This window comes from Micromys minutus, assembly GCF_963924665.1.
Source record: "Micromys minutus genome assembly, chromosome: 8".
In the NCBI taxonomy this organism is placed as follows: domain Eukaryota; kingdom Metazoa; phylum Chordata; class Mammalia; order Rodentia; family Muridae; genus Micromys; species Micromys minutus.
This window is the reverse complement of record NC_137977.1, coordinates 59,198,281-59,221,692: the sequence shown is the minus strand read 5'-3', so window position 1 is coordinate 59,221,692 and position 23,412 is coordinate 59,198,281. Positions and strand designations below refer to the sequence as shown.

Genomic DNA, 23,412 nt, shown 5'->3' with positions numbered 1-23,412 from the left:
GGTTCAAAGGGATGAACAGAATCACCACAAGGTCCACTAGTTCCACTGACAGCCATACAATGAATAAAAACGAAAGTTAATGTCTGCACATAAACGTGTGCATGGCAAAGCATGTGGCACACACCTGCAATCCCAACACTTAGGAGGCAAAGACGAGGACTGCAAGTCCACGGCCAACCTGGGCTCCATGGAGTAGCCTTGACTGAAAACAAAAGAGCACGCACAGATGTGTTCACAGCAGTGTCCATACTGGTTAAAAAGTAAAAAGCTAGGGGCTGGAGAGAGGGCTCAGTGGTTAACAGTACACACTGCACTTCCAAGGGTTCTGAGTTCCATTCCCAGTATCCACATGGCAGCTCAAACTATCTGATGCCATTTTCTGGCATGCAGATGTCCGTGCTGACAAAGTACTCATGTACATTAAACAAATGTAAAAACCCAGATGTCTATTAGCTGGTGGGGGATAGAAAGCTTGGTAACTCCATCGACGGGAACGCAGCAGCAGAAAGTCTGAGCCTTGGAAACAGTGCTGGGTGAAAGGAGCCATGTATAGAGGGACAAAAGCTGTAGCTGCTTTTATACACAACACCCCAAACAGGGAATCTTCAGAGACAGAATCTGCAAGGGCTTGGGAGGAAGAGTTGAGGAGAGACCAGGCTACTGAGAACGCTGTGAAACTTGGCAGCAGAGGCAGTTCCACCTGAAAATTATGGGAATCACTGAATTCCTCGAGGGTGAAGTTGACAGCCTATGGGTTGTATGAGTGGTCTTCGTGGGTGACACATGTCCTGTTGTTCATCACTAATATCCCTGAAGGGTCTCCTTGCAAAGGCTGCTACGGCATGCTCGCTGTTCCACAAGTAAACCCACATTCCCCCCTGTCACCTACTGGAGCCTCCGGGTTTCTGGGGAGCACAAGCTTAGCCTTGGTGTGGTCTCAGCTCGCCAGTTTGCTTCAGTTTTGCTAAAGGTACAGGGGGAGACGATCCCTCAATGTTCTGAGCTGGTGTTAAAGCACAGACCAAGGAGGCCCCAGGAAAACTCAGGCAGGCCCTGGCTTGGATGGCACTGGATGGCACTGGATGGCACTGGTTGGCACTGGATGGCTGGAGTGTACCAAGTCAACATGTACTGCCATAGTAATGGTTGTCTGGCAGGAGGATTAAAAAAATCATTGAGAAACCAGACATGGTGGTACATGTCTATATACCCATACTCAGTAACCCGAGGCAGGAGGATTGTCAGCTAATCTACACAGCAATATCCTGTCTCAAAAAAAAAAAAAAAAAAAAATCATGAATTGGTCTATAGCTTAGGAGTAGGGCATTGTATAGCATATGCAAAGTCCTAAGCGTAGTCAAAACCCCTAAACCTACACCAACAAAATACATCAAGGGAATTGTTCTTAAAACATTGAGAAACCTTGTCAAACTGCAAATGCTCAGGGCTCAGTCTCAGAATCTGACTTCACAGGTCTGAAGAGGGTACTGGCTTCTTAGATTGTAAGTGAGTCCTCCTGACTGGGATGCTCAGGCCTGGGTAGGAACTACTGGGTCAGACTCTAATCTATTGTAGGGGAGACAAACTTCCCACAGCTGGAGACAAGAAATCATATTGTTCTGGTCTAAGTTCTGCTGTACATAGTCTCTAAGTCCGAGAGCAAAGGCAGTGACCGTACAACTACTTCAGAATCAGATATGATGAGCTAGGAGGGGAGGAGGTAGTTGCCATGGCATCCACTTAATTCTGTGATTCTAAACCATTTTCCCCCTTGTGGGATAGGCCAAGTAATGTTGGCAAAGCAGGAAGTCTTTTCAGCAAACACCACTCATTGTGGCACATTCCTGTAGGCTCAACGCCTGGAAGGCTGAGGCAGGAGGATTACTGCTAGTTTGAGTCCAGTTTTGGCTCTGCATTGAGTCCAAGGCCAGTCTGGGCTGCCAAGTGACACCCTGTCTCGAGATTTAAAAAGTAGTACTGTGCTTTCAAGAGTAGGATGAGAACTAAGTTCATCTGGTTGGTTTGGGTTTAGCTCTTTTTACATGCACCCTGTGTGTTTGAGGAGCCCTCCCACGCCTGCTTTGGCTGAGCAGCATTAGCCTCACAGTTATTTCAGTTACAAAGTTGCAAGAGAACCTAGGGACGGTTACCTGTACAGCTGGGAGGACCAGGGAAGCAGGGACCTGGCTGCTGGTGAGCTGCTCTCCCAGACAGACCATTCATCATCTTTCTTTATGCGCTTTACAATGAGCACATTTCTTAGCTACTGCAGAGCATTTCAAATTGAATGATACATTTTCATTATAAGCCAGCCTCCCAAAGAGCTGTAATTCTTAGGGCAGATAAAAGTAGACAGGTACCCAGGAGCCTGTGGGAGAACGGGAGAACGTTGCTACTGGCCGACCATGCCATGCTTGTCCTCACCAGTTAGATTTGGGACATTTAGGAGTGTCAGTTATGTCTTCATTTCAAATAGGAGGAAGAATTCATCTCCAGGCACTGGGAGGGCTGGATGGAAGAGCTATCCGAAAGTCTTGAGCCTCTGGAAAGCAGCTCCATGGAAGAGTTGTCACAGGTCTCTGTAATATTGGACTGTGCCATTTTTTTTTTGTGTGTGCATGCGTGCTTGTGCATGTGTGTGACTCAAGAGAAACACAGAAGGCATTATAAGTTGGAGTCTCCTGAATCAGAGAAGCCAATGACAGGACTGGGCAATGCTCTGCGCAAATGCAAGAGGTACGGCTCCCCCGTGTGCATTCTCAGCAGCTGGGTAGGTGAACCCCAAGCTGCTCAAGTCCCTGTGGTCCCGTGAAGCTCTCCCCAGGTCAGGTCAACAGAATGGCGGCACACATGGCATATTAAATGCTGGAGCTTGGTGTTGGTGAGGATGAAAGGGAGAAGAAGTCACAGGCAATAGAAGAGGTGATGCAGCCCCATTTCAACACTCAAAGTGCTGCTTTCTGTAAGTTAACATTTCCAATGGCAGGGCCAGAAGGAAACCTCTCTCGGGCCTTTAGCGAAATGTGTTCAGGCAACAAGCGCAGGCAGGACACAGTAGGCATGCGTTGGATCTAAGCATAGGCATTTCAGCCACAGCTTTTTGCAACATTTCCTACAATACCACAAACGCATCCTTTCTTCTCTGTACTTTCTAGAATATCTGTAATTTCAGAAAGAAAAGGTGCAGAGACTCAGTTACCTGCTGGAGAGAGCTCTGACATACACAGGACAGGGGAAGAGATGTCTACCAGGTACGCTCTAAAACGCCAGCAAGTTGTGCTATGTCAACCCTGCTGGCAGCAGCTCTACCTGTGGCCAGGTGGGCGGGACATCAGATGCCACTTCAATATGGAGCTAAAGTCTCGCAGCATGGATCCTCTTTGCTGCCTCCATAAGACATAGGGCACACCCAGAATGAGCTTGCTGTGGCTGGCTAACTAGCAGTTGTAAGAAGGCACAAAGTTGGCAGAGAAGTCATCTAACTCATGTGCCATCAACGGGGTAACAGCTCCCGCTGTCTCCCATCGTTCTGAATCCCTGCTCTTCAAGGCCCAGCTCAAGTCTCACTCCTCTGAGAGGCCACAGCTTCTCCCATGCATGTACTACAGCCCTGCAGCTGTGTATGGATCGTCCCCTAAGCTGCCCCAAGCTTGCATCTACCACCTTTGAGGTCCTGATGGCTCAGGGGGTCAGCACAGGTCTGGATGCTCCACAGAGAGACATGGAAAAGACTGGTGGAGAGGAGGGTCCCATGGAGCCAAAGGGTTGCCCTCTTCTATATAAAACTCTCATGAGACCCCAGAAATAAATCTGCCTTTCTTCTACCTCTGAAACTGACGGCATTGTGCTGCAACAGCAAAGCCTGTAGGGACGGGGTGGGCACTCTGTCACTGTGATCTCACGTAGAAAGGCTGTGTAGGGACGGAGTGGGCACTCTGTTACTGCGATCTCATGTAGAAAGGCTGTGTAAAGATGGGGTGGGCACTCTGTCACTGTGATCTCACGTAGAAAGGCTGTGTAGGGACGGGGTGGGCACTCTGTTACTGCGATCTCACATGACAAGGCTGTGTAGGGACGGGGTGGGCACTCTGTTACTGCGATCTCACATGACAAGGCTGTGTAGGGATGGGGTGGGCACTCTGTCACTGTGATCTCACATGACAAGGCTGTGTAGGGACTGGGTGGGCACTCTGTTACTGAGATCTCACGTAGAAAGGCTGTGTAAAATCCCAGCCGGTGAATCAGAGGTGCAGGTGGACATAGAACCCGGACTGTGTAGAAGTATAGTTAACCTTATCTGCCATATCCATCCTCTTCCTGATGTCTAAGGAGACACGTTTGGAATGACACTTCTTGAAAACTACTTCCCCTACCATGAAATAATTCAGCTAGAAAGTTACTGGTGAAGGAGGTATGGCTCCTTTTAAATGGAGACGGGTCCTCCCTGCCAGGACCCATCTGTCCTAGACTATCTCAATGTCACACGATTTCCCTGTGCCTTCATCACTTGACACAAGCCTATTGTATCACTTCACAAGATGTCTAAAGATAAGTTATCCATAGAGACGAACACCTCAGGTTTGCATGCTCACCTTGAGGCCACTGCAGAGCACTGGAGTTGAGAACCCACAACCCTAAGCTTCATATGCAATAACTTAGTTCGTGTGTGTGTGTGTGTATGTGTGTGTGTGTGTGTGTGTGGTGCTGGGGATTGAACCCGAGGCCTTGTACATGCAAGGTAAGCACATTATCACTGAGCAACACCACCAAGCCTTTTTATACAACTTATACACTAACCTTTTCTGTTGCCTGGAGAGTTTGGAGGATTCCAGAATGCTTACTTGAGGACACACACTCACAGAGATTTCACAAGAAGAAATGGAATTTCTCTCATGCTTTTTCAGATGCGCATGCCTGTACAGAAGTGGCTATATGTTTGCGTGGAGGGAGACACCCGGTCGACTCCGATATTACTGCTGAGCAATAGTGCAGTACGAGCGGAAGGGTATTGATTCTAGAACAAACCCAGCTGCTGCCTGGTGACTCAGCAGCCCACGTCCTTCTGTGGGCCTCACTGTGAAACATGTTAGATCACGGCCTGTCTCTTCTACCCATAACACAACTTCCTTTCTTCCAAGAACTGTCCTAGCACAATTCCAACCCAAATATCTGGTCACAGCCCATTCAGCCCACGTGCTGGTCACTAACGGGTCCCAGCACACAATTCTGAGAACCAACGGCTCCCAGAAGATAATCATGGCTGCACTAAGGATGCTTTTCATTAAGTGATGTGACCCAGGAGCCCATCAGGGCCAGGAGAGCAGTGTCCCTAGAAACAGCTTGGGAGCACCCTCAGGTCCTCCTCCAGATCTTCAGCTGAGTGAGGCTGCCATATCTGAACCCAGGGCCTGTGACAGGCACTGGAAGGCAGCATGGGTGACGAGAACACAAACGGCCAATGGCAGGCCTGAGTCCTGCAAAAGGCAATGTCAGATAATGCAAGAACAGATGGAGAGAGAGAGAGAGAGAAGCAGGTCGAGTCTGTAACTACTTCTATTCATATCTTCAGGTTAAAACAGGACTTGCTTTTTTTCAAGGAAAGTAATGGCTACAAAGCCTTTTGCTTGGCTCCAGCAAGTACCCTGAGCAATACCTAAACCATCTCAGCCTTGAGAAGTGCCCTGGGTACTGCAGATTAGTGACCATTGTCACACTTTTCAGGTCACATGCAAATCCATGATTCTATCAGCAATTTTCCTTCCAGATGGAACATATGGGAATTGTTTATGGTTAAGCTGTGTATGGACAATTAGCCACAGTATATAAAACTGGTCCCTTCACTTCAGGGGACAGTTCCAGGTGCACAAAGTTCCAGGAGGGAGGCCTGCATTCCTCCCACGCTGGCTCCTTTTACCTCCAAAGAGAGCTATCTCAGAGCAGTGGGTGCTACAGTGCTCTGCCCAGTCCTGGTTGACAGTGGAAGGCATTTGGTTTCCAAAATCATTAGTGTTCAGTTGATTTTGGGAGAGCCAATGTAGTAACTGCCCCTATTTCAGTGCCTAGAGGAGAGTCTCAGTTTTGGGACTGTGGGACATCCATGCCATAGGGCAGATCATGAGAGATGTATATTGTGTGTGTGTGTGTGTGTGTACATGTGAAGGTCAGAGGTCAACACTGGGTGTTTTCTTGATTGCTCTCCACCGTATTTCTTTATTTCAGTTAGAGACAGGGTCTCTGAACCAGGGCCTCACCAAATGGCTAGAGTGGTCATTGATATCAGCCTGTCTCTGGTACCCCCCACCCCCACCCCAGCAAGACTGGGATATATTAGATTTCATGTTGAAAGTTGAAGAGGTCCAGCGCTAGGCAAGAAGACAGGCAAATAATCCTAACAAACATTTAAAGGCCCCCTCTTTGTCCTCAAAAAGGAAATTCCACCACGTGCTGTGCACAGCACAGAACCTTAAAAAACATAATGGTAAGCTAAATAAACCAGTCACAAAGAGGACAGCTACTGTGTAACTCTACATAGATGAAGCATCTAGAGCTGACCAACTGAAAGACACAAGTAGGAAGGGTGGCTGTGGTGGGGGGCAGGGATGGGAGTGCTGTATTGATATTGTTTGATATGTACTGATAGGAGTCTGATATGGTTTCCCACCTGAAGGTTCCTGTGTTAGAAGCTTGGTCCCAGAATGGCAGTGCTGGGAGGTGTGGGAATAAGGCAGGCAGGGGTAGGGTAGTGATGGGGATGCTTTAGGCCACTTGGGCTTGGCCTTCAGGGGGTTGAGGGACGCCAGCTACAGTTCCACCTCTTGTTGGTCTGTGTGCTTACTCTTTCCTGCATAACCTTGGGCTGTGACCAGCAGAAGGCATTTTGAGAAGACAGTCTGTATGGAGCATTTTGGTCATTCAGGTCTTTTCTGATTGTAAGGGAAGACGGACTAAAACAGCCAGCTACCTGGAATAGGTAGAGAGCTTTGATTTTGTAAGATTAAGCCAACTCCCAAGGTAGCTCAGAGAAATAGGTATAAACATCTGAATACTCTTAATGCCACTGAACTGTATACTTGAAACAGCAGACACAGCAAATATCACATTATCATATTTTGCCACAATGTAATTGGGGAAAAGATGAAGGATAAAGTTAAGAATGCTAGCTAGCTCATCACCCAGATTAACGCTAGTTTGAAATGCTCCCCGCAAAGCATGTTCCCCTTGGCTCTGTGGTTTCAAGCCACGTTGAAATTCTGGTTTCTGTCAGCATCCTGTTTGGGTCTTCGGGGCTTAGGAGCTTTTGTTAGGATCTGTCTCAGACTGACAGCACCTACCATAGCTCAAGGGGCTCTACCCTTGTTGCCCTGCAGCAGTCTGAGGAGGGCGCGGCTGATGTTACCTGGACGGGTAGCCTGCTGCGCTGATCCGAATGGTCTCCAGCACGCCGCAGGCTCTGAGTTGCTGTACAGCTCTCTTTGGGTCGAAGCTGCCAAGTTAAAAAAAAAAAAAAAAACATCATGAAGGGATGCGGAGAGGTAAGAGGAGGAGAGAGAGGGTCCAAGAGGGAAGGAAAGCACTCCTCTCCTGCAGCGTATGAGGCACCTGCTGCTACCAAGCTGCACTAGGTCAGGGTAACGCAGACTTCAGGGTGGAGGAGCCATTTCAGCAGCCGCAGGGCTCCAGACTGTGCACATTCTCAATCCCACTCTTTGCCCGTTTGTCTGCCTGCGTCCTGCCTGCCCTCCCAGCCTCATTCCTGTCTATTCTCCAGAGCTTGTCCTGAGCAATTCCTTCCACAAGGCTTTCTGACATCCTATGTGTGGTGCGAGGAGAGCAGAGCTGAGGACAGGGCTCAGTGGCAGAATACCACAAGATTCATGGCTGAGGTGCTGTAGGGAAACCCGGGGAAAGCTAGCAGGAGATTAGCATAATCACAAGTCCTACTGGGAATCAAACTGACCCAGAATTTGTCACTTTTCCCAACGTGTTGGACTACTGTCCCACTCAGAAAGTGATGAGGAATGTATATGCCCTTTCTTCCTGACTGACTGGCTCAACTGAAGCCAGCGGCTAAGCTTCTTTTGTTCCTTGCATTCTAGAGATGAAAGAACAAGTCTGAGGACCCACAAGGCTCACATCCCTGGGATCCTAAAGAACATGGTTTTGGCAGAAACCCAGGTGAGCCTGTAGGCAGCTGTCTTGCCCTGGCAGATGAAGAGATTCCAACCCAAATTTTTCAGGAAATATCTGGTCACAGCCCATTCAGCCCACGTGCTGGTCACTAACGGGTCCCAGAAGATAATCATGGCTGCACTAAGGATGCTTTTCATTAAGTGATGTGACCCAGGAGCCCATCAGGGCCAGGAGAGCAGTGTCCCTAGAAACAGCTTGGGAGCACCCTCAGGTCTTCCTCCAGATCTTCAGCTGAGTGAGGCTGCCATATCTGAACCCAGGGCCTGTGACAGGAACTGGAAGGCAGCTACCTGAGGTAGGCAGGATCCTGTATACTCCCTCAGGCCCGTTCTTGTTTCTATCTACCTCCCTCAGACTGCTTGTACCACCCCTACTTTTTGCTGCACCCCAAACTTGGCATCTCCAAATTCTCTCCCTGCTCACTCCAGCTCTAAATGACATTCTGCGCATAGGGGACAACACAGCGTTGATCTTTACAGGGTCGTGATCAGAACGGTGACTTGACAACTGCCTCTTGTCAGTACTGAGGCTCTGCAGTACAAGGCTTAGATGACAAAGGAAACATGGAGCACCTCACTGGACCCTTTCCCTGTCACCTGAGGTGATGTTGTGCTCTTTGCTATGAAGCAGAGTTCTGGGATGTCAGTTGCCCAATCCTGGACTGGTCTCACAGGAAGCTTCCTAGTACTGAATGACCATTCAGGATCCTGGAAGGCCCGTGGGGGTGTGGGCTCTGTTTTTCTTACCTCTAAGTCAGTAAGAATGAATATTCAGGAGTTTTCAGAAAGCATTAGAGAAATGTGGGACTTTTTGTCCCTGGGCTTCGTGTCCAACCACATCAATTAAGGCTGCTGCCTAGAATTCATAGATATCTGCCTGCCTCTGCCTCTAGAGTGCTGGGCTCAACGGTATGAGTCTCTCCTTCCTTTAAAAAAGGGCCACACTTTTCCTCAGCCAATGGCATCTTTAGCACTCTTGTCCCATCCTGTAGCAAGCCTTTCGACAACTCTGCACCCCAGCTCTGGGACTGCACAGTGTGGTGGCCACAGCATGGCTTGCTGAGTGAGTGTCCCAGCACCATCATGGAATTCTGGGAGAATAGGCTGCAGGTGGGGGACGTCTTCTCTTGGGCCATACAGTCTATGCCTGGAAGCATCAGAAAATAGTTCTTCTTGAGCCTTGTTCGTTCAGGCTGGCCGAGAATTCAAGATCTTCCTACTTTATGTACCACTACATGGCCCGAGGCAAACGATTAGCTTAGCCTGACCCTCTCTTTTTCTGATGAATTCAGCAAACTACACCCTACCTGCTCTTTCCAACCCAGTCAGCAGCAGCGTCCCACCTGGATACAGCTGGACCCTATCTCCCCACCAACAGCCAGGAGCACGTGAGGCAAAACAGGACCTCTTGTCCCCTTTCCCGACCTTACTGTAGTAGGTATGGTGAACATCTTCCCAAACACAACTACAATGACTACAGATGCAAAACAACTTTCAAGAGAAAAGCACAAAGACTGGACAAAGAAGATACAGCGTCCTCTCTCCTTGTCCAGGAAACTGGGAAGCCTAGAGGGCTCAGTGTTCTAACCTTATCTCTGCACCAGTGGAGACTCCATGGGCCTCACTATGAAGTGACGAGGGATGGAAAACCAGCCTTCTAATTAAACCCGGCTTATATTTGGAAGACAACCAACACTTAACTGGATATTAAAAAACCACCAGGTATAGGCCTAAGCTGCCAAAAGCCAGTTTTATATTTTCCTGTTCCCAAACACTGCAAGGGCTGCAGAGAGAGGAGCCCACGGCTGCAGCACCCGGCTCTTCTCTCACCATTCTATCAGCCTGGCTTGGGCTCTAAGCTTTCAACCACTTCCCCAGGCTCCACAACATCCCTACTGTCAGCAAAAGACTCTGAGACCAATTCGTCAGCAAGTCTCACTTCTGCCAAGGAAGTCCAGATTGACACTCAGCCTGGCCACATCCTCCCAGGGAGAGGAGGGCCACTTCTTCACTTTCTTCCCTTTCTGTCTCCACAGTATTTTCCCAAGTGATTTCTCTCATTCTACTTGGTGGGTTCCCAGGGATCAAACACAGGCCATCCGGCTTGGGGGAGTGTGTTTTCACTAGCTGAGACATCTCGACATCGTCCCATAGTATGCCCATAAGATTTCCATAGGATTGTTGATGGCCACTTTTGTGGTAGTGTCATTATATGGGGCATACAGCTTCTTAAGCAGGGCCGGAGGGTGGTGGCATGTCTTAATGCTGTCCCACCTGCCACAGCCAAGCGTCTAATAAGACAGATGTTTCTTGACTAAGTAAGGAGAAAATACTCTTATATGAGAAATACTATCAAAAAGATACAGGACAAGGACTCTTAACGGGACTATTCTGCCCCGTAGGGAACACTTGGTAATGTGTAAAAATGTGGGCTGTCACACTGATGGAGGTGCTATTAGCGTGTGGCAGATAGAGGCCAGTGACATGTCTAAGCACGCTATAATGTGCTGGACAATCTTCTGTAACAAACATACTGCCTGACCCACATGTGAATGATGCTAAGGATGAGACTCTGGAGGTAGGAATGGGAGGAGGGATGTAGCAAATTTGCTTCTAGAATAGTATCAATAGTTTGTCACATATATGTATGAATACATGTGCTGTGTATGTGGAGGCCAGAAATCAACCTAAGCGTCGTTCCCCAGGTACCCCATACACGGACTTTAAGGTTGAGTCCTTCAGCTGGCATGAGGCTTGCTAGTCAGGCTACATGGCTGGCCAGTGAGCCCCAGACATCTGCCTGTCTCACATCTCCAGTGCCAGGAATACAAGAACGTACCAGTACACATCACATTTTTTTAAAAAAATGTGGTTCTGGGCATCAGAACTCACACTTGTAGGGCAAACACTATACGAGCTGTGTTATTTCCCAGTTTATAAGAGCAACGCCATATTTCAAACATGTAAATTGTTATCCTTTTCACTGATAATTCTCATTTATTATCTCCTTGCAATTTTTTTTTTTCAAAATCAGGATACTGTAAAGTCATAATTAACCTGACAAAGAGTGAAAATCAGCTTGGAACCAGCTCTGAGTCTGGACTGTGATCTGGGCTCTCTCTTATTCCCATTCTCTTTCTTCCCCCCTTTTTTCATCCAACTCCCCTCACCCCTGGGTGTATGTGTGTGTGTGTGTGTGTGTGTGTGTGTGTGTGTGTGTGTGTGTGTCGGGGGCAGGGGATCAGAATCCCTGACTTTTGCTGAGGACCAGTTTCTGAAGAATGAACCAAAAGGACCACAATTGGCTGTAGTGGAACAGGAGGCAAGTGCTACCTCTCTTCTCCCAGGACCTGGGTGCTGTCTTGTCCACCAGGCTAAACAGCAAGGCTGATTTTCTGGCCTTGGCATGCACAGCACATGTACATATATGCACACACAACGACTCATATGTATCACTGATATGTTGACATAAACCAGTGATTCACTACATCCCTCCTCCCCTTCTCCCATCCCCACTTCCAGCGTCTGTCTCAACCTTAGCACTATTCACACCTCAGCAGAAACAGTGCAGAAGATTGGATGCCTCAGAAGAGTGGAGGAAGGGACATGAACAAGCAAGCGGTGTGCTTAGAGAAAGCTGTGTTCAGCCACAGCCCCTTTTGGAAGTGACCAAGAGGTCAATATATGACTGCAGAGCCCAGCAATCCGAGCCCTCCCTGTCCCTGCTGATTCCTGAGGCTGGGTAAGGAGGCGGGTGTGGCTCCACCCAGCTGGCACTTACTGGAAGGGGAGCTTTTCATCGTTGGGCTTGATGCACCGAACATAGTGTGGCGTTGTGGCATTCAGGGTCTCCATAAGCAGGTTCAGGGAAGTGCGGAACTGCAGGGGCAAAGCCAGACCTTAGTTATTTTTAATGTCCTTTTGAATGCACAGTGAAGAAACAGTGGCACACTAGTGACTACTTTGCTAGTGGTGACATCAGAAATCACTATTATTACTATGATCAATTTAGAAAGACAGGGATAGAAAGACATTCAGTGACCAGGGGTTAGATTCTAGCGGACAGTGCTAGCTTGCTATGAATAAAATAGAGCCCTTCCATAGTAGAGCTCTTCAAAGTAAAAAGAAAGCCACTCCACAGTGTGCCTAAGTCCCACTGTTAGGAGAACCAACGAGATGAACCGTGAATGTTAAGAGACAAGAGATCTTCCTGCTGCGTGCTAGTGCTAGGCCTGCTATCCCTGAACGTGGGGAACGCAGTTTTAACTACTGCACCTAAACATCCCAGAAACAATGAGATTTGTATGAAATGTCCCAAATTAGCAAATCCACAGGAATTAAATCAGGTGGGAATACCAGACCCTTCTCTTTAGGAGACAGACTGGAAACCAAGCACTCGAGTTAGATGTTCCCTGGGCTTATTTAACCCTTCAACTTCCACATCTGAACACCTTTCCTGGGGCCCTGCATTTAGCCCCCTTCTTTTGTAAGTCCCCTCCAGGCCAGCCCTGCCTGGGACTAAGACTGACCTGGTAACCCACAGATTTCTTGTGCTCTTTGTTGGGGGCCTTCACGAGGGGTCTGGAAGAGCGAACATTGATCTTTGAAGATGATCGACTCTTAGCCGTGTTGGTGGCAGGAACAGAGTCCTTGTCATCATGGAACAAGTCAGCCACTAGCGGGAACTAGACAGAACCACAGCAAGAAAGGTGTAAAGGGTATTATCTCTTACAGTTTAATGTTTATATTCTTCCAAAATGACATATATTTATTCTGAGAAATGAAAAGACACATTCACACAAAACTTTGTGTTCCCACTGTCATTGCATCATGATTTATAAAAGCTACAAAATAATAAGGACTCAAGTGGCCATCATGTGACAGACGAAGTGTGGCATATCGGCATGATGAAATATTATTCAACAATATAAATCGAGGGATGAAGTCCTCACATGCTACCTCATAGCACAGATGAGCACTGAAAACATCACAGCAAGTCTCCTCCCCTACCATGTCTGGATGCCCCAGGCGAGCGTGTCTGATCCTATCCCTTCCTCAAAGATGTGTGTGGTGTAGTCACTGCACTGTTCTCCCTGCCCTCCTGATGTTAAGCATCACATTCCTAGCCTATCCCTTCCACCTTTCTTCACTGTGCTCCTCTTACCTCAAATATCCCACCCTTCAATCCCTCTTCACATCTTAAAGCCTCTCTCTCTAGGACCAGCCCTGAGTCCTGTTTACTCTTTCCCAACATGCTGCACCTACTCCTAATCTACATCCCACAAATCCAGTCTATAGCACAAGGAAGCCATCTTGGCCAATGATGGGCCTAGAGCCCACTGTGTCCTCCTTGAAGTCTGCTATCCCAACACAGAGATAAGGGTGATAGACATTTCCCATGTAAGTACACAGAAGATGCTGATCACTGAGACTTTGTCTAAGTTTATTATTCAGTTTTAGATGCAAAAAAAAAAACCAGCCAAAACTGAAAATGCAGGTAGAGATGTCATGTTTCATACATGGGCTCTAAAAAGGAGACCACAAAAGGAGAAGGGGGCGTTCAGAAAGGGAATGGGGGAAAAGAGGTAAGAGAGAGTAACTGGAGCAAACACAAATGAAGAATGTATGCATGTGGATGAAAGGTCACACGGAAATTCATTATTTTGTAGAATTCATATCCTCATGAAAAAAGGGATGCTACAAAAGTTCAGATGCTCAGTGTAGTAATCAATCTTGATAGTGAATGTGATTGAATATACCTTCAAAATAATGATCTTCTAAGTATGCAATGATACCCATCACACATGGTTAAGACTGAGAGGAGAAGAGCCCCCGCCCCTGAGTATAGGCAGCACCATCCCCTAGGCTGGGGCCTGGATGGAATAAAAGGGAAGGAGGAAAAAGTTAATCTCATTCTACCACGAGAGTCTAACACCTCAAAGGAGCCAAAATAATTTTTTTCCCTTAAGTTATTTTATTCAGTGTTTTGTCTCAGCCATGAAGACTTGACTAATGCACCAAGGGAGTAGTCATGGCATTTTCTTTTCTTTTGTTTTTTTAATACAGAAGACCTACCAGTCCTGGCTTCATCCTTTGTTCCCACCCCCCTGAGACACAGGAGTCGGCATAAGTAGGAAAGCCAGGCAAAGGCTGAGCCCAAGCTAGAGTCCTGGGTCCCTGGATGCACAAGCAAAGCTTGCCTCTTTAAGGTTATTGTAATCTGCTTAAATATATAAAGGGCACCAGTGAGGATAGTTCTCCAACTAGTAACATCCCCTGAACTCAAAGAGGGAAACTTAGGAGGGAGGAAGCCCCGTCCTACAACAGCATCTTTCCATCAGGCTACAGGTCCTACACGGCAGTGACGGCAGCTCATGCACTGTAACACATGGGACATTCAGTAACACATGTCCCAGACCTTCCAGGTCTGCAGTCTCAGGTTATCAGGAATTCATTAAGCACTTAGAAGCATAAGCAGGCTGTCAAGTCAATAGCTGAGGAAGTGCTTCACATGTATGTGCTGTGTCTTAGTCTGAATTCATTTGTTTTCTTGTTGCTGTGATAAAGTACCCTGACACAGCAACTCCACAAGAGAGACATTCATTCTGGCTCACAGCTTAAGGGCTTAGTCCTTCATGGTAGGAAGTCCCCACCAGAGGCAGGGGCTTGAGGTAGGTGGTCATATTATATTTACAGTCAAGAGGCAGAGTGACCAATGCTGCTTCTGAGGTAGAATTCTCTGTTCCATTCAGTCCAGGATCCAAGCCTAGTGAACATGGTCTCCCCACCCCAATTAACCAGATCCCCATAGTTCCTTGCCAGCATGCCCAGAGGCTAACTCAATCAAGGTCATCACTTTCCACCATGCCCAAGAGCTTGTCTGTTTGGTAATTCTGGATCCTGTCAAGTTGAGAATCAATATTAACTCCAACACAGCCCTAGAAGTCTGAGAGATTTAGGCAACATCTAGACTTTCCATTACAATCTGTAGGAGGCCCTAAATAATCTCAACTCCTGGTCCTCACAGACATTTGACAATATAGACGTAATGGGACACCCCAACGGAGTAGGTGGACAGCATCCAAATAAGCAGCAAGTGGCACGCTAGAGCTGTTTTCTGCACTGGGGAGTTAGCATCTGGTAATATAGCTCATTCTGCAGCCCTGATAGGTAACTATGCCGAGTGGCAGGAGCAGACAACACAAGTCACTGACCATCCCATTGCCCGAGGGCTTCTTGCAATTCAACCATACTCAGCTTCACATAAGACCACTGCTGGAAGTTGATGTACGTCCACTGCACTGGAAGAATCATGCGCTGCTCAGCAAGCATTCCCTCATCCAATGTGATGGCCTCTGCCGTTCGTTGCATAGAAATGAGATGGTTATAAGTTCTGGAGAGTAAAGTACTAATTTTCACCAATCGTTGGGTCTGGTCATAGGCACGAACTTCTGAGGGGATCAGCACAGGTGTACCCACCACCCACAGATACAAGATTATGATAGCTGATGTTCAAAACCACTACCCAAGGCTTGTCTCTTATGCCACAGATTTTGAACTAAAACAGGATATAAACTGCTTTTGCCTGAGGTATTATAAGTTTACATTTTAAAGTCAACTTTAGAGTCAAGAGTACTCAAAACACATATAAGTGTTTTATACTGCATAGTAGCCATCAACTGTAGGATAGTAGCCATCAACTGTAGGTTATAAGCAACAAAACTGCATACTGTGTGCATGTGTGCATGTGCGGGTGCGTGTGTGATTTAGAATCAACATGCCTGCTTGTTCTTTTCTCACACTTCATTTCTTATAGAACCAGCCAATGGAAACACCTTAACCTTCAGGTTTTGGGCATAGCGGTTTGCATGCCAATTAACTTTAGAGATCACTGGCCTAGGAAGTCAAACACACTTTCCAATTTGGCCTGGGGTCAGTCAATGTGTTTGTGTAGCATATGGGAGACCTTGGGTTTAATCACCAGCAACATAAAACATAAGATGAATGAATAAGTATAAACCAATGAGGTAAAGTCAAAGACCTTGTCTTGTGAGTAGCTACAGAATAGTCTTCTGGCTGCTTCGTGGCTGTAACAGCCTGCTGGCAATAAATGCCAGAGGACGTGATCAAATTCATGAGCAAATTCATGAGCTCCAAATTCTGGTCCAGGACCTGGAAGGGATAATCTTATCCAAAATATGCAGAACCAAATATTTACAAAACAGGAAATATAGACTCAAGTCCCTACTAAGGATACCGAGGACAATATTGTCAAGCCGTTGGTTTGAGGGTCCTCCAGTTAGGTAATTATAGTAGCTCTAAATTTTTGCTGCCAAAAGGAGGAAATTCTGCCTCTTTGCAGTGGCTCCTCTTCATGGATGGCATTTCAAAATGATAAATAAGATGTCCTTTTAGAGGAGGAAGGACCCAGCTGACTGAGAACTACATTTATATGTCAGTTTCATAATGGTGTTGCTTCTCCGAGGTATTAGATTCTGTAGGATACTGGAGAAATGAAATCAACCCTTCCTGATTCCCAGATCTCCAACCCGTGTTGTGCTGGGGGCTGGCAACACAAAGGCGAACAACACACACAGTCCCCCACACACCGACGAGTTTATGATCTGTCACAGAAGACAAATACTTATCAGTTATCGACAGGACCGAAAGTGCGATGACAAGGAGATGTCCTAAGAGAAATAAGAAAACCAGGAAGGGATTCTCTCAGGGAGTTCTCGTTTGCTTTCTGCTGCTTTGATAAACATGATCGAAAGCTGTTCTGGGGAAAGGGTTTGTTAGAGCTTACGGGTTACAGTCTGTCATCAAGGGAAGCCAGGACAGGACCACAGGGGCAGAAACTGAAGTCAAGGACACAGAGGAATGAAGCTTACTGGTTTGCCTCCTTTTGCTGGTTCACCTGACTAGGGATGCCCACAGAGCCATATTTGGGCAAATAGAATGTGTGATAGGTAGAAAAACACATCATGGGGAAGTTCCTTCAGAGATGGGACTCAGAACATTCAGGGAACTATTAAAAACTTTAAAAATTATTAAAGCCAGTACAGGCACACTGTACTCAGGTGGGAAACAAGAGGGACCAGCTTGGTGAAGAATTTTTATTTTGAATCCCAACAGTAATACAATAACATAAGGGAACAAAACAGGTTGTAAACTGTACTTACATTGTACTGGGCATGCCTGGACACATTCAAGCCGCCCCAGAACCATTCAGTCTAAGTACCAGCTGCCTCCCATTCTACAAGCGAGGAAACCTGAGGCTTAGTGACCAAAACCACAGAGCTAGTAAATGGGTTGGAGAAAGCCCTAAAACCAGAGAGCTGGAGAGCCTATTCATCAAAGTGCACCGCCCACAGAGCAGCTACCTGAGCTGCTTGAAAATTATCATAGCCTGAAGCTCAGCTCCGAGGTAGCCAAGGAGGTGCTGTATCTGTTCTGGGTGCTTTTGGAGCCAAGACCAGCAGAGCCTCTAACCTTGCAGATGCCTTAGAAACAGTAAGATGTGATAGAGTGTTGAATCGAGGTTAAAGCCTCTGGGCAGTCATTAGTTGTGTGGCCCCTTTTCTTCCTTAGTTGGTTAGTAAAACACAGCTAAGCTGACACAGTTCCTCTACATCAGTCTCTGACTTGGACTCTGATCATCTCACCTCAGCCCCTCCCTGGCCACTGTTTACTGCAAGTTCAAGTTCCTCTGCTGCTGCTTTGGTTTCTCCTCATTTAGCTCTTTGTCCTGCCTCTTGCCGGACATCACATCTTACACCACAGCCATCCCGGTGTCCACAGGCAGACACTGTCTTTCCCTAAGTCCTCCCTCAGGCCAGCCTCAGGAGACTTCCTTGGGCTTCCTCCTCCCAAGCTGCTGAAATGACTCTCCAGGGACCATCTGGGCCCTCCTTGTAAAGCCCAGAGGGTTTTAAGTAGCGTGGGTTCCCATCTTCTCTGATGGCTTCCATCCACTGATCCAGGCCTTCTTTTTTGGATGTCTTCTCTAAACCGTGGCAACCCTACTTTCTGCTAAACTTTGTTGCTTTTCAGTTTTCTAGTACTTTCTACTGGCTGGCTTCTGCTCCCTCCCCCCTCCAGTACTGCTGTCTGCTAGATCCCCAGATGAGTTCTCTAACACTCACCCCACCCACACCCCCACACACACACACACACACTCCTTGATGCCTGAGACTTCTACTATTCTTCAACCCAGCTTCTCCAGTCTGGATCCCTTCCGCTCACCATGATCCCATTTCCAACTATCTGTTCTGCATCTTTCCCTCTCTTCAATGCCAGAGAAGTTCCAACTCAACATGGCAGAAAACACCTTCAACACACCTTCTTCAGAAACTGACTCAAGTTCTGTTGGACCTCAATGCCTGAATCCTCCCTGCACGAATCCAAATGTGGTTGTCTGAGAACTACAATTCAAATGGATTTCACCAACAGTCAAGAGTTTCCTCTAGGTGACTTCTACCATGGTGTTCCGAGGTCGGGGCCAGAAGGTGCAGAAAGTGACGGTGCAGCCTATCAGCCTTATCTTCAGATACTTGCAAAATGATCTCGAATTCAGGTGTGGCTGCATGAGCGAGTGAATGTGTGGATAGAGGGCTGTGTTATTGGCTTTGATGAGTACATGAACCTCATATTAGATGGTGCATAAGAAGTTCATTCTAAAAGTCAAGAAAGCCACTGGGTTGGATCATGCTAAAAGAAGATAATATTACTCTGCTCCAAAGTGTTTCCAACTAACAATGGTCAAACATGGAGAAGTTGACAAAGCTGTTCGATGTTTTTAAAGGTGTCTTCTGCTGGGAGCTACATTTACTCATCTTATTTTACACAATAAATGTTGTGAGATTGTTTGTGTTAAAAAAAAGTTTCTTCTAAATGTAAACTTAGCTAGACACCCTTTGCTTAAGGGCTTGTGGGTAGCAGGAAACTGCCATGATTTGCTGAGCATGTAGGGATATCAGGGTCAGAAGGGATCACAGGCAGGGGACTGCCAATCCCAGGCCTCCTTCGATTGATTCTACCAGAGTGCCCAGGTGTATCCAAGCAAGGGTAGGTCAGCGCTCATGAATCTCTACAGGAAAATAATGGGTGGCTATATCTTTGTAGCAATGGTGAGTATCCCCAACCTGCATAATTATTCTGTATGAGGGTATAACATTAACAGCTTATGTGAAAAATTTTTTAGGTCTTAGGATCGGGAAAAGGTATCAAATGTTTCAAGAAGAATTTTGAAATCAAATTGAAAAATAAGTATTTTATACTTTCAGCTCTTTTTGCTTATGACAGCCCAAGAGATGCCGACTGTCTAAGAGATACTTGACTCAACACTGGTACCATTTATCTGCAGAATTTGGATTTTGTTTTCAAAGCTGTGTTTTAACTGCAGGTCCCTGTATTGAGACTGTACCTAGGGAGAAGGAGCAATAGGCTTCCTATGTGCAGGATTTGCTTTGGTGGCTCAGTGGTCATGAGACTTAAAGGCTAAGAGGTGCCATTATAAAACCCTGAATTGCAGACCACAGCAAAAGAGCCAGGAAGAAAGCAGCCATCAAGACCCCTATTCACCCAAATACCCAGAGGGCTGGGATAGGTAGGAAGTTTACTTAGAAATTCCCCAAATAGAAGCAAAGTTGAAGTTTTAACAAAAAAAAAAAAAAAAAAAAAAAAAAAAAAAAATCACAACTTGTCAAGGAACACAAAGGACAAAACACCTACACTGTTGGGCAAGGCCAAGAAGAAACTCCATCTTTGCTGTCATAGCTGCTTAAAAGCCTGCTTCGTAAGCTAGCTGACCAGGAATGGAAATCTTATAGTTCACCCCAAGGCAGCTACCAAAAGGAGTCCACCCAGGCATTTCTATGGATCGCTCCTTTCTAACTGGACAGCGGTCACAGTAACACACTCTGACAAACCAAACACATTGCTAATCCTATTTGCTACCATTTGTGTGAAATGTCCCCATAGGTACTGGCTTCTCTGACTTTGCTATTCAAGCCTTGATATAAAGTTGAAAGACCTGAGGCAAATCTGTTTGCAAAAGGATTAAGAGAAGTAGGAAAATACCTTTTAAAGGCTGCTCACAGTTTAAGAAAATTTCAATTACAGCTACATGCACGCTGTTCCCCTGGAAACCACACCTATTCACTGATGTTTATAAGAACACAATGGAGATTTTCTTTCACACAGACATGTGACATGGAAAAGGGACATTTTATGACAGCTTGATCAGAGGGCTCTTCCTTAGGACCCAGTGCAAGCATAACAAAATTTGCACTTCCTTTTCAGCCAATTCTTTTACATGGTTGGCATTACACTTTGGTGGGAGGGAGTAAATCTTCAACTTCTAAATAAATAGGATTTTAAGTAGCCATTTTGTGGGCTTTGAGAGAAAGCCTCAGCCCAGCCTTGGAGAAGAGAAGGAAACACACTGTTCATCACCTGGAGTTCTAGCATGCTTAGTCTCAGGCACATTTTCCAACACCCAGAGCCAGTGTAAAGGACACTAGCCATACTGAGGAACATGCATGCCATAAAGCACCATTTCAATAAGTTACTATGGGATTTGACATCTAAAAATAATGCATTGTAAAAGGCAAATTGTGACGGTTGGCTTTAATGTCAACTTGCCACCAAGTTGAATCACATGGGTAGGGAAACAACTCAGAAGTTGTTCTGACTACCTTGACTGATGTGGGTATATATACCCCAAAGGTTGGCAGATACACCCCAAATGTGGCAAGGCACACCCCAAATGTAAGTAGGTGCACCCCAAATGTGGGCAGCATCCTTCTGCTCACTTGGCCTCCTTCCTGCCACTGAGCTGATCTGTCCTGTTGGGGCTTCTGGTTCCTTCACTGACTAAGGAGTGGTAGAAACCTTTCAGGGCTGTGGCCCCAGAACAGTGTTGCTGAGGCACCTGTCCTTGTGGACAGAGTGGCCTTTCTGGTGTGAGACACCCACTGTGGGACTCTTCTGATTGCTGAGGCACTGGCCCCAAAGGCTGATCATTCACTAGGTTTTCAGCCTCTTGGGAAGGAGAACTGTTGTTACTATTTCACAAATTCCTTATACATATCACACACACACACATACACACACACACACACACACACACACACACACACACACACACACACACTTTACTGGCCCTGCTCCAGAGAACCCCACTAAACACACCTTTGTTCGGAGTGGAACACTGGGGCTCACTCTGAGTTGCTTCACTCCCATGTCTGGACTCTGGGAACTACCAGGCTTTGGACAGAGACCCTCTGAACCATATGTTTCTGAGGCCACTTCTCTGATGACATGCAGTAGAAGAGTGGCAACATTTGTGTCCATCTAGATCCATGGCCCAGGTTGCCTGACTCACACGGACATAGAATTCCAACTCAACAGTTGACCCTCTGACCTACATACAACAGGTAAGAGAACATCTTCAAGAGGAAAAGTTCTGTCCTCTTTAGGATCACTCTCTGTGGTGGTTAATATATGCTTGGCCCAGGAAGTGGTACTATTAGGAGGAGTGAACTTGTTAGAGGATGTCTGTCACTGTGGTAAGACCCTCCTTCTAGTTGCCTGGAAGCCAGTCTTTTAGTAGCCTTCAGATGAAAGTGTAGAACTCTCAACTCCTCCTGCACCATGCCTGCCTGGATGCTGTTATGCTCCCGCCTTGATAACGGACTGAACCTCAGAACCTGTAAGTTCAGCCCCAATTAAATATTGTCTTTATAAGAGTTGCCTTGGTCATGGTGTCTGTTCACAGCAGTAAACCCTAAGATACTCTCCAAGCCTGCCCTCACACTAAAATATTCCTTCTCATTGGCAGCAAAAGTTGGAAGGGAAAACTTGCCATCTTTAGTATTTAAAAGAAATGAATGTGTTAAAGCCCTGTTTTAAAGAGCCTCCCCCCATATAAAGCTCTGTAATAGCTGAGAAGGCTAAGTCTTCACAGGGTAACAGGCTTCCCTAATCACTCTCATTACCCCTTCTTTATCCCCTCCCAGTGTGAGTTCAGCAAACACCCCAGTGGTGTGGCAGGTGGGACTCCTCCATTTCACACCACTTAATTACTCTCGACAAGCTGATAATTTCTTATCAGGTAAGCCACACAAAGGATAAAAGCCAATAGCTTCCTCATAATATAAAAGTACCTGAGATAAAATAATGAATTTACATGATGACTTGAGAATTAGCTGAGTTTAGGAAGTAAAATTTATCTTAAAAAAAATGGGCATGGCATTAAATTTATGTCCCAAGGTCTTAAATGTTTCTAGACATGCATTTGAAATCTAAGCCTCAGAGGACCAGTACTACAGTGAAAGGTTTATTTTATTTTATTTTATTTTATTGGCTTAGTAAACAAAGATGTGTAAACATTCACAGTGACAGATGTGCCAGGCACCAGGCCACAAGGTCACTGGTTTGGTGGAAGAGAAGGTTAGAAACACGGTAGTGGGGTTGGGGTGAAACGGGAGCCTGCAACTTTCCCAGAACACAGCACACACAGAGGCTTCGCCCTGCAGTTTACTAACACTGCAACTGCTATGTGCCCCACTGTGCTATTTGTAGAACAGCAGCAAACTACCAAGAGTTATTTAAAAAGAAAAGAAAAAAAACTGTGTATGCTCATGTGGAAGAATAACCCAGATACAGTGATGTATGCCAAGTCAGAGGAGACTAGGCATGAGTATTGTGATCATTTCACCCTTACAAAGGCATGCCAGTACCAGTGTGCCATGATGCAGACTAGGCACCCATCAGAAGATGCTCACGGACTAGAGGGGGCTTGTATATAACTCAGTGATATTTGATTTTTTGTGGCTAAACTCCTAATAAAAACCCAGTATGTTTAATATAAAGCAACATCCTGTGCAGGAATATCAAGACCACCATTCTTAACAATGCCTGATTTGCAGGCCAAGTCTTGGCTGATGCTTGGCAACTTGGATTTTGGGTGAGTTCAGCATTCCCTGACATGACTGGCTCACTGTGCGATATCCGGAAAACCTCCTTCCAACTGCCATAGACTTGAGATTTAAGACATCAATCTGACATTGAACTCCAAAACAGCATTATGCTTATGCCTAATGGATTGTGTCTGTGGTTAGTTACCTGACATGGCTATTCTGAGATGACAACAGTGGTTGCCACTAACTTGGTCCCTCCCTACATCCTATGTTGGGCCCCTGATGGAAAAGGGATGGAT

At 46.4% G+C, this 23,412-nt stretch overlaps 1 protein-coding gene and 1 pseudogene across 3 annotated transcripts in view; one reads left to right on the top strand and one right to left on the bottom strand.

Annotated features, from left to right (window-relative positions):
• MYO5B (myosin VB) overlaps positions 1–23,412 on the bottom strand; it is a 288,648-nt gene that overhangs the window by 62,954 nt on the left and 202,282 nt on the right. For both annotated transcript variants that reach the window (XM_080920007.1, XM_080920008.1), the window contains exons 15-17: positions 12,719–12,874; positions 11,971–12,068; positions 7,397–7,483 (exon numbers count right to left, since the gene is read on the bottom strand). In XM_080920007.1, the coding sequence (XP_080776133.1) occupies positions 7,397–7,483; positions 11,971–12,068; positions 12,719–12,874 (341 nt within the window). The remainder of the gene's footprint in view (positions 1–7,396; positions 7,484–11,970; positions 12,069–12,718; positions 12,875–23,412) is intronic.
• Positions 18,671–18,944, top strand: LOC308423304 (small nuclear ribonucleoprotein E-like; annotated as a pseudogene). Its single transcript has one exon. The product of its transcript is annotated as a small nuclear ribonucleoprotein E-like (transcript).